This window comes from Sodiomyces alcalophilus, assembly GCF_042370955.1.
Source record: "Sodiomyces alcalophilus JCM 7366 unplaced genomic scaffold ACRALscaffold_6, whole genome shotgun sequence".
NCBI lineage: Eukaryota > Fungi > Ascomycota > Sordariomycetes > Glomerellales > Plectosphaerellaceae > Sodiomyces > Sodiomyces alcalophilus.
In genome coordinates this window covers 808,609-823,051 of record NW_027263537.1, presented here as the reverse complement: position 1 = coordinate 823,051, position 14,443 = coordinate 808,609, and the positions used below count along the sequence as shown (strand labels likewise).

General features: G+C 47.1%; 3 protein-coding genes across 3 annotated transcripts; 1 reads left to right on the top strand and 2 right to left on the bottom strand.

Moving 5' to 3' along the window:
* Window positions 1-8,557: 8,557 nt before the first annotated feature.
* ACRALDRAFT_1041870 (uncharacterized protein) lies at window positions 8,558-10,578 on the bottom strand. The gene is made up of 4 exons (XM_071015234.1): window positions 10,348-10,578; window positions 10,048-10,263; window positions 9,967-9,990; window positions 8,558-9,890 (listed from the first exon to the last, which is right to left on the bottom strand). The coding sequence occupies exons 1-4, from the start codon at window positions 10,477-10,479 to the stop codon at window positions 8,643-8,645; spliced, it is 1,620 nt and encodes a 539-aa protein (XP_070873179.1). The 5' UTR covers window positions 10,480-10,578; the 3' UTR covers window positions 8,558-8,642.
* Window positions 10,579-12,534: 1,956 nt separating this feature from the next.
* ACRALDRAFT_2108884 (uncharacterized protein) lies at window positions 12,535-13,350 on the top strand (the record flags this gene model as incomplete). The annotated part of the gene is made up of 1 exon (XM_071023388.1): window positions 12,535-13,350. The coding sequence occupies one exon, from the start codon at window positions 12,535-12,537 to the stop codon at window positions 13,348-13,350; it is 816 nt and encodes a 271-aa protein (XP_070873178.1).
* A 70-nt stretch (window positions 13,351-13,420) lies between these two features.
* Window positions 13,421-14,268, bottom strand: ACRALDRAFT_1070019 (uncharacterized protein; the record flags this gene model as incomplete). The annotated part of the gene is made up of 2 exons (XM_071017726.1): window positions 13,421-13,613; window positions 13,703-14,268. 2 exons carry the CDS (start codon window positions 14,266-14,268, stop codon window positions 13,421-13,423), a joined length of 759 nt encoding a protein of 252 aa, XP_070873177.1.
* Window positions 14,269-14,443: the final 175 nt, after the last annotated feature.

Genomic DNA, 14,443 nt, shown 5'->3' with positions numbered 1-14,443 from the left:
ATACTATTATTCGGGCTAATTTACCCCCTCGCGATATAAAAGCTTAAAGCACTCCGGTAATATATTAAGGACGCTCTTATTAAGGGCTGGATTAGGCTATCTAGTAGTCCGGCGGGAGCCCCTATTCTGTTTATTCTAAAGAAAGGCGGTAAGCTTTGCCTGTATATCGACCATCGCGGGCTTAATAAGGTAACGGTTAAGGACCGTACCCCCCTTTCCCTGATTCACAAGATCTTAGATAGGCTATCTGCCGCTAACTACTATACTAAGCTTAACCTAAAAGATACCTACCACCGGCTCCGTATCCGGGCAGGTAACGAATAGAAGACGGCTTTCCGTATAAAATACGGATACTTCGAATACCTAGTAATACCGTTCGGGCTTACTAATACCCCTATAAGTTTCTAACGCTATATTAATTAGGCCCTATCTAGCCTCGTGGATACTATCTATATAGTATACCTCGATAATATCCTGATTTATAGTCAGAACCTAGATAAGCACCGGGTATATATAAAGCAGGTCCTATAATAACTACGCGAATAGTCCCTTTATACTAACCCCGAGAAGTATAAATTTAAGATCCGCGAGGTTAAGTTCCTCGGGTTTATATACAGTCCCGATAAAGTCTATATAGATCCCCTGCGTGTCGAAGCTATCCGCGACTAGGAAGAGCCTAACACTATTAAGAAGATTTAAGTTTTTACCGGGTTTACCGGATTCTATAGGAGATTTATTAAGAATTACTCGAAGGTGGCCGCGCCGTTAATAGACCTAACTAAGGGGGGGAACCCCGGGATTATTGCTTTTAGTCTAGAGGTAAAGGCAGCGTTCGCCGAGATAAAGAGGTTATTTATAGAGGCACCTATTCTCCGGCACTTTAACCCTAAGTTACTAATACGTATTAAGCCCGATACGTTAGCGTTTACGATTAGCGTAGTTATTAGCTAGCTCGAAGATAGAATATAGCGCCCTATCGCTTTTATATCCCGGAAGCTACGTGGACCCGAACTAAACTATAGCACGCCTAATTCTAAATTAATAGCGATTATTAAGTCGTTCCGTACCTAAAGGCACTATATTACTTATAGCCAGACTCCCGTGTTAGTCCTAACCGACCACCTAAATTATCGATATTTAATAGATAAGCCGAAGTTAAAGGCTTAGCACGCGCGCTGGCTTAAAGAAATTACTGCCTATGATTTCGAAATTAAGTACCGGCTCGGGTTATTAAACCCCGCCGATAGCCTCTCGCGGAAGCTATAGTATGCCCCTAATAAGTTAAAAGTTACCTCCGATTAAGCTAAGGCCGCGGAAGAGTTTTTAAGAAAGTTTATCCTAGGATTAATTACCCTAGGAGCGGTCACTAATCCTGACTCGCCCACGTTATACGAAGAAATTATTAAGGTATAGGCCGAAGACCCGTTTTATATAAATTAGCGTAAAGCCACTGATAACTAACGGAGGCCTAGCCCCTAGTCCTAAGATAAGTAAGGAGTTTTATGTTTCCGAGGGAAGATTTTTATTCCTAACTATTATAGTCTACGCCGAAAGGTTCTATAAGTTTTCTATAATAGCCTAACTGCTAGGCACCACGGGGTTAAAAGGACCGTCCGTCGGATCTCTAGTTATTACCTCTAGAACCACCTATTAAAGGATATTCGGGAGTTTATCCCTAGCTGCTTAGTATACTAGCGTACTAAGCCTAGGTAGTATAAGCTATACGGTAATTTAATAAGTCTTCCTGTTCCCGAATATCCCTTTTCGGAGATTTCGATTAATTTTATTACCGGCCTGCCGCCCGTGATAGGGGCCGGTCGTAAAAAGGACGCTATCCTGGTGGTGGTCTATCGCCTAACTAAATACTTAATCTATATCCCTATAAGCAGTGGCCTAATAGCGCCCGGCCTAGCGGATATATTATAGATATATATCTTCTATAGGTTCGGCCTCCTAGACGGTATCGTATCGGATAAAGGAGCCCTTTTTACTAATCGCTTCTAGATAGCGCTTTATCGGCACCTCGGCACTAATCGCCGCCTATCTACCGCGTAGCACCTATAGACGGACGGGTAAACGGAATAACAGAATTAGAACCTAGAACACTACCTTTATACCTATTATATATTATAGCAGGACGACTAGGTAGATAAGTTAGGACTCGCTAAGTTCACGTATAATATAGTATAGTATTCGGCTACTAAGAGGAGCCCCGTAAAGGCTCTGATAGGCTATAACCCGAGGGGGCCCGATAAAGTAAAGTTACCCCGAGCTAAAGAGATCCGCTCCGTAGAGGCGGACCGATATGCTACTTAGCTTATGGCTAATCGTAAGACCCTGGCTAAATTAATTCAAAAAGCTTAAGCGATATATAAACGTTATTATAACCGCGGACGGATAATATAGTAGTTTCGAGTCGGAGACTATATCCTACTCTCCACAAAGAACCTAAAGTAATATCGGCCATCCTATAAACTAAGCGATAAGTATATCGGACCCTATAAGATTATAGGAATAGTGGGCAGCCACGGACTAGCGTATAGGCTCGAGCTGCCTACCGGTATAAAGATTTATAATATTTTCCCTATCTCCCTACTCGAACTATAGAAGTCACGCGACGGCTAGCTACCGGCTCTATAGGAGGTCGTGATAGAACTATAAGAAGACGAATACGAAGTAGAAGCTATTATTACTTATCGCTACTAAAGTAAACGGCGCGAATATCTTATTAAGTAGGCAGGCTAGGGCTATAAAGATAATACCTAGGAACCTATAAGGAATATACTAGCAGGGCTAATCGATAGATATTTTATATACGTTCTAGCGACGACTACGGTATAGCAGGGACTAGATCGGGACGAGATAATAGTGGATTAAGGATACACGGAGTGCCTTGAAAGGATTTTTTATTAAAAAAAAAAAAAAAAAAAAAAGGAGGAAATTAGTTAGCAGTAAGGCTAGTAAGACTTAGCTATAGGTTATCGTCGAGTTCCTGCGCTATTATATTAGCGGTAGGGGGAGGAGGAGGAGGAGGAGTAGTGGGCGAGGGGGTATCTCCGCCCTTATCTTTATCGTCGTTATTAGTCGTGGTGTTATCCTTAACTAAAATAGGGGTGGCCTTTTTCTTAGCCTTACCCTTCTTCTAGGCAGATAATAGTCCCGGGGTGGGCGTGCTATAAACACCGTTACTAGTGTCTAGGTTAGGGAGTATTACCCCGGCGTTACTATCTATAATAGGACCGGTAACCGACCCCGTGGCGGTAACACCGCCCTAAACCCCTAGGAACTTTTTTAAAAGATCCGGGATCTCTTTCTAGGCCTTTAAGGAGGCCGATATCTCCTTTAATAAGGCTATAACCCGCTTAAGGGTATCTTATTTAGCGGCAGTAATCTCTTCGTCGTCGCGCCGCTTAGCCCGTACGCCCTTACCGGATCCACGGGTAGTCTTAGCCTTATACTTACCGATACTAACCTTTAAAATTTACTAAGCCTAGAGCGTAGCTTCCTATTAGGGCCGTTAGTATATAGTTAAATATAGAATAAGGTATACTTATAAAACGGGCTTAATTAAACCCGCTAGGTCGCGTTTTAGCGGCGTCTAGAATATCCTATAAGACTTTAGCGGCGGCCTTACCCGTTATCGGTAACTAAATAACTATTAGTAAGGAACGGACTATAGAGTGGTCTATAATAGAGGGAGTATAAGCCTATATCGAGGCATAAACGATTACCGTTAACCTAGTAATAATAATATTTTACCGATTTCTCTAAGAAGGTAAGTAAGTAAGGAGTTAAATACAGGCTAATAATAGGATACGTACTAGCGCTATATCGGCACGACTTATATAAGATAGTGCCCCCCTCCTTTAGATCTAAGTCGGCTAGGTAGCCGGCGTACCGTAAGTATAAAGCACGAAGGCCCTCGCCTTCGCCTATATCGATAAGTCTAGCGGTAGGCGGTATATTAGTATTAGCGGCCGGGGTATTAGCGGCGGCGGACTTCTTTTAACGTTTACTAGGAGTCCTAGCTACACTATTATTATTAGTGGCGGCGCGCTTTTTATTGCTTTTAGGAGCTATAATAGTCGGATAATACTAAGATAGCGGTTAGCTTATATTCTAACTACGCGTTAAACGATAAGGGGGGAACTTATAATAATACGAGATAGAGATAGCTATAATAAGAGAATAAGACTAGGACTAAAATAAGATCGGGGTTAGTAATAAGACATATAGCAGGATAGGCGGAGGAATAAATTATATAAAGCTATCGTTAACTAGTCTTAACTTTATCGCGGGGTAGCGCGGGATTACTTATAAAGCTAGTAATCTAATCTAATAAAGTTAATTAGAATAGGGTAAAAAGAGGAAAATAATAAGAATAGGATTATAGGAAAAACAGAATAGGATATCTATAAGGTTAGGTAGGACTAATCTTTTATTCCACTTATACGGAAGGAATAATAAAGGTAACCCTATAAAAGGAAGGAACGACCACCCTGATATTATAATAAAGGTAATCGTAGGCTAGCCTCGCTAAAAGGACTTAGGATATAATTAGGATAATAAAGCGATCCGCGAAAGACTATATCGTAACTAGAATAGGACTATTATAAAGAACGGATTATTATAAAGAACGATATTCCGGAAAAGGTAATTAGGAGACGCGATAAATAGGCTAGGATTATAAAGGGACTATTAGTTAATCGGAGGATAAAGGAGAATAAAGGAGGATAACGGGATAGTATTAGGCTTCCGGGACGGAAGCCACGGAGAGGGGGCGCCCTATTAGGTGCCGGACTGCCGGTTCCCCCGGTGCCGAGTAGCCATGAGTCACGATACAGGTCTAGGCTAGCGGACGAGTCACGGAAGACGTTAGAGCGTCCGGTTAGGAGCCTGACTAGTAGGTGGTTATATCGCGGGCCGACTTAGGGTATAAGTCGGGTTATTATACGAGTCACGGGACGGTAGTTATTACGGCTAATAGGATCCCGAGCTAGTCCGGACCTAGATAGCGTATATAAAAGAGATAGATAGCCGCCCTTAGGATAAGGAGGCCAGCGATTAATCTAACTCTAGCACCCCCTACTTAACTTACATGCGATTATATCCTGACCACTAAGTACTCTTGTCTTAATTATCTCTTTACTCTTCGCGATTACTTACTTAATAGACCGTCACGTAAATTAAGCTAGCTATACTAGAAGTATAGGGTTACTAAGGTTATTAACCTATACGTTATAGAACTAGATATGCCTTTAAACGTATACCCGAGGTTTTATATAAACCTCCTATAATATATAAGTAAAGACCCGCTTCCTAGTTAAATTCTATATAACCCCTAACCTGGACTAATTTATAATGGCCTTGAAAAAGATGAATAGACGGTGGAGGAAATCTTATACGCTAAGAATAGGAGGGTAGGCAAAGGCGTAAGGAGAGAGGCGTTAGTAAAGTAGGAAGGATACGCCTAGATATCTTAGGAACCGATAAAGTCCCTATAAGAATTAACCGCCCTAGACTATTACGAAGAGAAGTATAGCCTGATTAAAGTTAATAACGGACTACGCGAACGGTATAAGAAAAAAAAGAGTTATAGGAAAGGTAGTAAGGGTTAAGTAAAGGTTAGGATAACGGTAAAGCCGTCCACGTTAATTAAGTCGGGGCGGATAAGCCCCGCCCCTAGTTATTAGGTTTAGGTATCGAGATTAACGTTATTATAAGCGTCCTCGCGACTATTAACGCTTTTAGCGATAATAGGAGATAATATAAACGCTATAACCTCGGCCTGCCTATCCTTCTTCTTTCCCTTAAAGGACTCGATATCCTTTACCTTAATACGAATAACCCCTATAATATTCTTAACCACTTATAAAAACCGGTTAAGCCGGTATAGGCCTTTTACCCCCGTAAAGGTAATCGTTATACTAAGAACGGGTATAACGATAGTAGGAGGCGCCGCGATAAGTATAGGTTTACCTGCCACGATATAGGAGTCCCCGCGGGGGGGGAGGCGGTGGCTTATACCGATAAGCGAGGCTTACTAGTACCCGAGTCGATAGGCGTTAAGATAGGCTTATCCTCCTATAAAATACTAAAGGTCTTTTTCGAAACCCCGGATACCTTCTAAAAGGCCGAATAAGCCGTTATAAGCGCCTTTATCGCCTTAGGGCTATAGAAGGGGTCGTTATTAACTACCTTCGCCGCCTCTAGGAGTGCTACCGATAGACTAGTTATCCTAGGTAAAGGAGGAACGCACTTATAACCGCCCTTTAAATAATTATAGTACTTAGGATCGGGTATCCTCGCTTTAGGTCCTGATTAGTCGTGGTAGCGCCGCTTATCCTGGCTATTCGTAATAGCCTTTACGTAAGAGTAGCAGAAGACCGAACGGGTCCCTTTAGGAGGATATTTTATTTTATAAGCGCGCTTCGCGGGGCTTTTAACCACTATAGAAGCTTCGCCCACGGAACGCTTACCCTTAGCCTTAGCGGCTCGGGCTGGCTAGGCGCGGCGGTCTATAGCCGAGGCAGGAGAAGTGATCTCCTTATTAGCCGGGGCGGGAGTAGGTGCCTTCTTGCCGGTATTATTATTATTATTATTATTAGCCCCCTATATTATATATATAAGTTAGTAAACGTCGCGCGAAGCTCTTAGGAAGAACAGGAAACGTACCTTAGGGGCCGGAGATAATCCTAAAAACTTAAATATCTTCTAGAGAGAGAGATAAGGGGTTAGAACGATAAAACGGTGTATAAAAGGGTGGTGGGCGATAAAAAACGTACTGCTAGTAGTAAAGGATATTATTAAAGAAGAGAAGAAAAAATAAGATAACGGAGGTAACGGTAAAGTTAGTATTATTAATAAACGAGTTACACGGTTAGGGAAGGTACGCCTATTAGTTCCTTATATAAAAGGAATAATCCTATAACCCGTTTATAAATAATAATAATAGCCGTATATAACACGTTAATTAATCGTATAACTATAAAGGCCTACCTCGAGCGCTTTTTAACGAATAGAGAGGTTATTCGGGATTAAAAAGCCACTAAGGGTCGTTATATAATTAATAAAGAGGCGTTATTCGATTAAATAATAACGCTCCGCGAACCTATACCGAAGATTAACGACTTACCGAGGGGGGAGGGGGGTAATATTACGGGCTAACCCCGTGGAGATAATCCGGTAGAGTACCGGATCTTCCGACTAATTATAGTATACTCCTAGTGGGTCGCCGCGATATTATATTTAGGTTATAGGCACCTATAGAGTTTTCCCCTTTCCTTCTTTTCTCCTTAGCTTTAGATAATTTAATTATTCGGCCTTACTCTATAAATAACTCGTGACCAGCCGCTTATAGGTAGAAAAAGAGGTGAAAAATTTTCATATATTATTATATAGATAAGGGCTTATTATTTTATATAGATAAGGTCTTATTATTTCACACAGATAAGGAACACAGATAAGGCCTTATTATTATATAAATAAGCTTTAGATAATCAATCACCCACTATATTAAAAATTTTTCCACCTACTTTTCCTACCTCGTTTCCTACCTCTTTTTCCACCTCTTTTTCCACTACCTGCTTTTACCACCACTTTTTCCATCACGATAGCGTGTATTCTTCTTAACTAAAGCTTTATACAAGGGGGTCAAAATAAGCAGTGAATTTACAGTAACGGATATTCGTAATAAGCTAAGGAGAGAAAACCTTATCGTGATATACCTAGGTATATATCTATACAGGATATCTGCAGCCAAGATCGTGGCGTATACAGACTACTGCGCGGGCTCGCGTAACCTTCCTAATTAGGTTTGGGACGCTTGCAAATAGTAGACAGGCCGCTTACAAATAGTGGTACTCGTGGGGATCGGCAGATGCAAACATCACACATCTACCGAACTGGGCTGGGATTTCCAATTGCTCATGACTCGTCTTACACCAGGAAATAAGAACTCGTAGAAGTGTACCGAGTGATTCCACGCGATACACTCAACGAACAGGCTTCTTCATATTGCTTAATTAATGGATCCACCTACCTTATATACTCCGCACCTTTACACTTAAGAGGTATATACGGTGGTGGATTCGACACTTCAGAGTTGGCTCGTCTTCAGAATTATAAGGTCGCGAGTCTCACTATATCAGGCGGCCCGGTGTTATATGTTTTTATGTTTTGTATTTATTTCAATTCCCGTGTATATATCGCACAGCCCTTATAAATGCTTCCTAACAGTAATGCTATCACATACGACCATACCCACTGGAAAGCTCGGGATCCCGTCCGCTCTCCCATAGATAAGCCAGTGAGGGCCGGATTAGTAGTTGGGTCGGTGACGACCAGCGAATACCCGGTGTTGTATGTTCTTTCCTTTTCTTTTTTTTTTCCCCCTTTTTTGTCTTTTTATTCTTCCATCCAATGCTTCAATTGGTCACCGCGTAGCTCGCTGGCCTGCTAGGCCAAAATGTTAGTAATTCGATACTTTTCAAGTTCTTATGCGGCATGGAGGCAGTAGATGATACCACTTCTCCCCAAAAGAAAAAGAATAGTTGAGAGAATTCGTTGTCAATTGAAACAATGTGTTTGTAATGCCTAGTCATCCAACTCCAAATACAACGATATCGTACAGTTTTTCATTCCTACGCTTTCCCATTAACCCTAGACGGCACAGGCGAAGTGCGCCACTGCTTCGTCACTGGATCCAGGCACTCCTTCTCCGCCTCCTTCCACTCCCGCACCACCGCGTTCGCCTTGTCCTCCGACCTCGGTGTAATCTTGGCAGGGAACTCCTCCGGCATGCACACGAACCCCTGCGTCAGCTTGTCCGGGTCCGGGAGGATGGGCTTGCCGTCCTCTCCCACGGCGGGCTCAATCTTGAACGCCCACAGGATCCTCGAGATGCCGAGGAAGAGACTCCGCTCGGCCACGTGGATACCGGGGCAGATACGGCGTCCCGCGCCGAAGGTAAACTGGTCGCGCTTGGTTGGGTCCGGGTTGGCCGCCGCGTCGCCCAGGCTCTGGCGGTCGTCGATGTACCGCTCCGGGTCGAACCGGCGCGGGTCCGGGTGGCGGTTGGGGTCCATGTGGATGGCCCAGACGTTGTTCATGACGCCGGCGTTCTTGGGGATCAGGTAGCCCTCGTACATGTCGTCCTGGGTGACTGCGTGGGGCACGGCGCCCAGGATCGTGGTCGGCATCCAGCGGAGCGTCTCCTTCATGCAGGCGCGGACGTACTGCAGGCCCTCCTCGTCCTCCATGGTGGGCATGCGGTCGTGGCCGACCACGCGCTCGATTTCCTCGTAGGCCTTTTGCTGGATATCGGGGTAGAGAAGCATGGCCTGGACGAAGGCGTATAGCGTGCTCGACGTCGTGTCGGATCCGGCCTCCAGCAGGGTGCCGGAGATGTATGCGGCCTGGTCGTCGTCGAAGCCCTCGACCTTTTGCGCGGCGGCCATCTCCTCGCAGAAGCAAGGCTTGGCCGTGCCGTTCTTGATTTCCTCCTTGACCTTCAGCCAGTGACTGAGGTACAGCGCCTTTTCCTTCTCGTGGAGGTCCTTGGCGATCTTGCGCACGGGGAGGAGGAAGTCCGGCAAATACCGCAACACGGGGAAGAAGTCGAGGAGCGATGCCGTGACTGTCTGGTTCAGTTCGGCAAATTCGGAGAAGCCGTCAAACAGCTGCTTCATCTTGTCGTCCTCGTAGGTAGGGGTCCGCCATCCAAAGACCATGGTCGTGGTCAGGGCATTCGAGTACCGCCGAATGTGGTACAAAAACTGGTCCGGCTCCACAAGGATTTCGTAGAGCATCTGCTTATTCTCGAGCATCTGGTAGGGCACGTAGGACTTGGCGGCCGAGATGTTGAGGAGTCTGTGGATCAACTTCCGGGCCTGGGGTTTGCTGTTAGTCGTTCTGTAACACAGAAAAAGGGGTTGCGGTAGATCATAGATCTTTGTTGGCACGTACTGCACGCCAGCGTGGGCTGTATTCCTGGTCCAAAGTTAGTTTCCATGTTTACTCAAATGTAGAATTCCGGGATAAACCAACCATCATGAGTACTCGGAGACCGCCGCTGCCTAGCGTCTGGCTGATGTACAGATCTTGTCTGTGAGAGTATTTGCCGCTTCGCTTGTCCAGCAAGTCTTTGACTGCCTTGTCGCTCGAGAGCACAATCAGAGTCTTGGTGCCGAGAATGAGACTGTAAACCGGTCCATATTCGCGTGCCCACTTTTCAAATTGGAGATGGCTATCCCTGCTGGCCAACTATTTTCATGATTTTTGTGTTAGCGACTTGAACCATCAAACACAGATAGACATCAGAGCCAAAGTGGTATGAGTAGAGCGCACCTGATGAATGTTTCCAATGATGGGTAAAGTCGGGGGCCCTGGAGGAAGGTTCTTGGGTCGTCTCCCAATCATCAACAGACGAACAACCAAGGCAACAAGCCCACCGAGTGCTACGATGTAGGTGATCTTCATCGTGAACGAGACAGAGTGGCTGAACTGACGAAACACTGAATGGAGTGAAGAAAGAAAGTATTGGGACCAAAGAGCCTGCTCATAGAAAAGAAAAATCCGGGGGAGGGAGTTGCCAGAATTAAACTATCAAATAGATCCAAAGCCAGCATTCATATCACGTAGGTCTATAGATACTAGCCAGTGTTTTTTTCGTCATGGACTGACAATTGCCGACAATGCCACTGGCGGAGATGTCTGCGGGGGAAAAGCGTGTGGGGTTTTTGGAGAAGCGTGGTACCTAACAGTACCATGCGGAGGTGGGGGGTGTGGGGGAGACGCATCCGGGGGCACGGAGGTGGGATGTATGGTTGTGATTGTCGGTAAATCTTAGCTCCATGTTCACTGATCGATTTGCAAAGGAAGTGTCGGATACGGCGTTTGTAAGACGTAACCGATTGACGATGGAATAGATCGGTCAAATTTGGTCGATTGTGTAGAAGCTGCGCCTGCAGATCCTTACTACAAGTTTTCCTCTTACAGCTAGGTATTCGTACTTATGGATATCCATCTGCTATTCGGAGGCTCGTTGCTTACCCCCAAGCTGATATTGGTAGCGGCCTCCATTCTTTACTGATAATTACCCTATTGCCTGTGTTGTGACACCGGCGGTTATCAAGCAAGCATCGATCTCCTTCACTTTCTGTCCCGACTTGAAAGTCGAGTTGTCACAGCCGCAACCCTACAATTCACGGTGACCTAATTTTCGACACATCAAGACACATCCTGCTGTCGCACCTGCCAGTAACCTACCTTCAAGTTCCTGAAGTTCCCTGTTACGATCTAAACTCCAGTGCAACTGCCAACATGTCCCAACAAGTCATGCCCAGATTGAGACACCGCTGATGTGGCCACGAAGTCGAGGGCGACCCTTTGTGATCCAATCCGCTGCTGCTGATACGCGAGGCACGTGCTGCGAGGCGACACTTGTTCGTTAGCGCTTATACGAAAACAAACTCGATCGCGATGTACCGCCATGTGGTTCATGCGGAGAGGGCGCTATTCAGTCCATTCCACGAAACGAGGCGTCTCAAATGTGGCGGGTATGGTCATATCTTCGTCATTTCAGGGACCGGACCGCGGCATTGTCGCTAGAAACGCACACCGTACCCCAATATCGTCGAATGCCTCTCGACCATCGTCGGCCAATTTCGTCTTAGTCATCAAGTTCATTTAAACCTGCACGGTTGCTCGACGCCTCGAGTCCTCGACCGCCGACAGGATGGCCTCCTCATTACATGATTCCACCCTTGACGGAATTGGCTACTCAGTTCCACTGGTGCATTATACACGCCAGGGGAAGTTGCCCATAGGTACGTTGGACGTTGTATTTGACACGACTGAGACGACGGATTTGCGGTCGATGATAACGGTTAGAATCGGCGCTAGATTTTCGGGAAACCCATAAGGAACAGCACAAAATATCCACCTATTACTGCCCCATTAGCACAGTCACGTTTACATACACTACCGTATCAGGTCACGTGTATGTATGTAAGCTATATTGTGGGACCCGATAAACAGTCTCCAGCTTGAAGTTTTAACAACCGCTCAAATGACTCTATATACAGTGAGTCGACACAAATGTCGAGCAAATGTACGTCCCTACTTCTGCCTATTGGCGTGGAGTTGTAAGCATATTTGCTCGACAGTTCTGTCTCGCCACTGTACGGACATAGACTTTATCGGTTTTATTGGTTTACTCCTTGCCGCGCGGGATTGTTGTCCCCTTTCTGTCGAACACCAACCAACGACGGGATGTTGATTTCTAATATTACGAAGACTTTCTGCGACTGCGTATGCAGGACACTTGACTCAGATGGCGCTGACTCACGGACTTCGACTCATCACATACCCCTGAACTCACCCCTATAAGTTGACATCGCGAACCTCCAACAACACCACGGGCATTTCATACATCTTTCAACTCGAAGGGTCACAGTCTGCTGAACTCCTCTACTCCCAAGTCAACGGACCCCCAACCACACGGTACACACGGTCACATCCGCCGAAGCTACCATGCATCTACCATCCCACCACGTCGAAAAGGACATTCCCACCTTGTGGAAGTTGATCCGCGACAGCCCCCTCGGCATCTTCACCACCGCCATCTCGTCCTCCTCCGGATCCTTCCCCCTCATCCAATCCACCCACATCCCCTTCGTGCTGGACACAAACGATGACGGCAAGGAAGGGGAGGACTACGGCCCCTACGGCCGACTAAGGGCTCACCTCGCGCGACAAAACCCGCAGTGCAAGGCCATGATCGAGGCCATCACCGGCTCGACGGAAGCCGGGCAGCGGACAACCGGCGACGACACGCTCGAGCAGGAAGTCCTCGTCCTCTTCACCTCGCCCGTCAACCACTACGTCACGCCCAAGTTCTACACCGAAACCAAGCCCGTCACGGGCAAAGTCGTGCCGACCTGGAACTACGCCGCCGTGCAGGTCTACGGCAAGGCCAAGATCTACTTTGACTCCAAGTCGGACGAGACGGGCAGGTTCCTCGCCACCCAGATCGGCGACCTGTCCCACCAGTCCGAGACGCGCATCATGGACTACACGGGCCAGGGCGACCGCCCGGGGCCGTGGAAAGTCACCGACGCGCCCCCGCGCTACATCGAGCTGCTGCAGAAGAACATTGTCGGCATCGAGATCAAGATTGACCGGCTCGAGGGCAAGTTCAAGATGAGCCAGGAGATGAGCAAGGGGGATCGGGACGGCGTCGTCAAGGGGTTCAAGACGCTCGGGACCGAGGTGGGCATGGCGATTTCGGATATCGTCCAGACTCGGAGCGACATGCACGAAGAGGCCAAGGCTCAGAAGAAGGGGTAGGCAGTAGACGTGGCAGGCTTAGATAATAGATTATAGTATAGTTATATTTTAGACATATAGTGAACGGCTTTCAAGCAGTCCATCCTCCATCGATCAACTGTACTGTGCCCGTGATGTACCTTGACTCGTCGCACAGGAGCCAGCAGACGAGCGATGCCACCTCGTCCGGTCTTCCCTCTCGCTTGATCAGCTGCTTGAACGGCACGTGCTCGCCGCCATTCGCCTCCTTCACCTTTTGGTACATGGCCGTATCAATCATGCCGCTGTTCCAGGCCGTTAGCTCATATTCTCATTATACTCAAATGTACGAAGAAAAGAAAAAGGAGAACGAGACGACGGGGACAAAACTCACGGCGCAATGCAATTCACCCGAATATTCCTCGTCGGACCAACCTCCTTCGCCGCCGACTTGGTCAAACCCACAACCCCATGCTTGGCCGCCACATAAGCCGAGCACCCCGGCTCGCCCATGACGCTCGCCGTGCTGCCGCAGGTAATGATGCTCCCGTTGTCGTTCATATTCTGCAGCTGCGCGCGCATGCAGTACATGGTGCCGGTAAGGTTTGTCTGCACGATAAACTCCCACGTGTCGTTGCCGTGCTTTTCCACCGTGTCGGCGAAGAAGGTCTGCGGGATCGCGCCCGCTAGGTTGACCGCGCCGTCGAGCTTGCCGAACCGCGCCACCGTCTTCGCGATCCAGTCGTTGACTTGCCCGTCGTCCCGCACGTCCACGCGCTGCGCCATCGCCTGGCCGCCCGCCGCCTCGATCTCGGCTGCGAGTTCCTGCAGGGGCGCCTCGCGGAGTCCGGACATGGATACCTTGGCCCCTCGTGCGGCGAGCATTTTGCACGTCGCGAGGCCCATTCCGCCTCCGGCTCCTGTCACGACGATGACTTTGTCTTTGAGGTTGTTTGACATGGTTGCGGTTACCGGTGTTTGGGGGTTTGGGTATTGGGGGGTGTCGGTACGGTCGGTGGATTCTGCAACGACTTGTGTTCTGCGACTGTCGCAACTTTGCTAGAGAGGGTAGGCGTAGTTTGAGCTGGAGATGATTCCCATGGATTTATGCAAGCTGGGTTTAATTCGGCGGGGT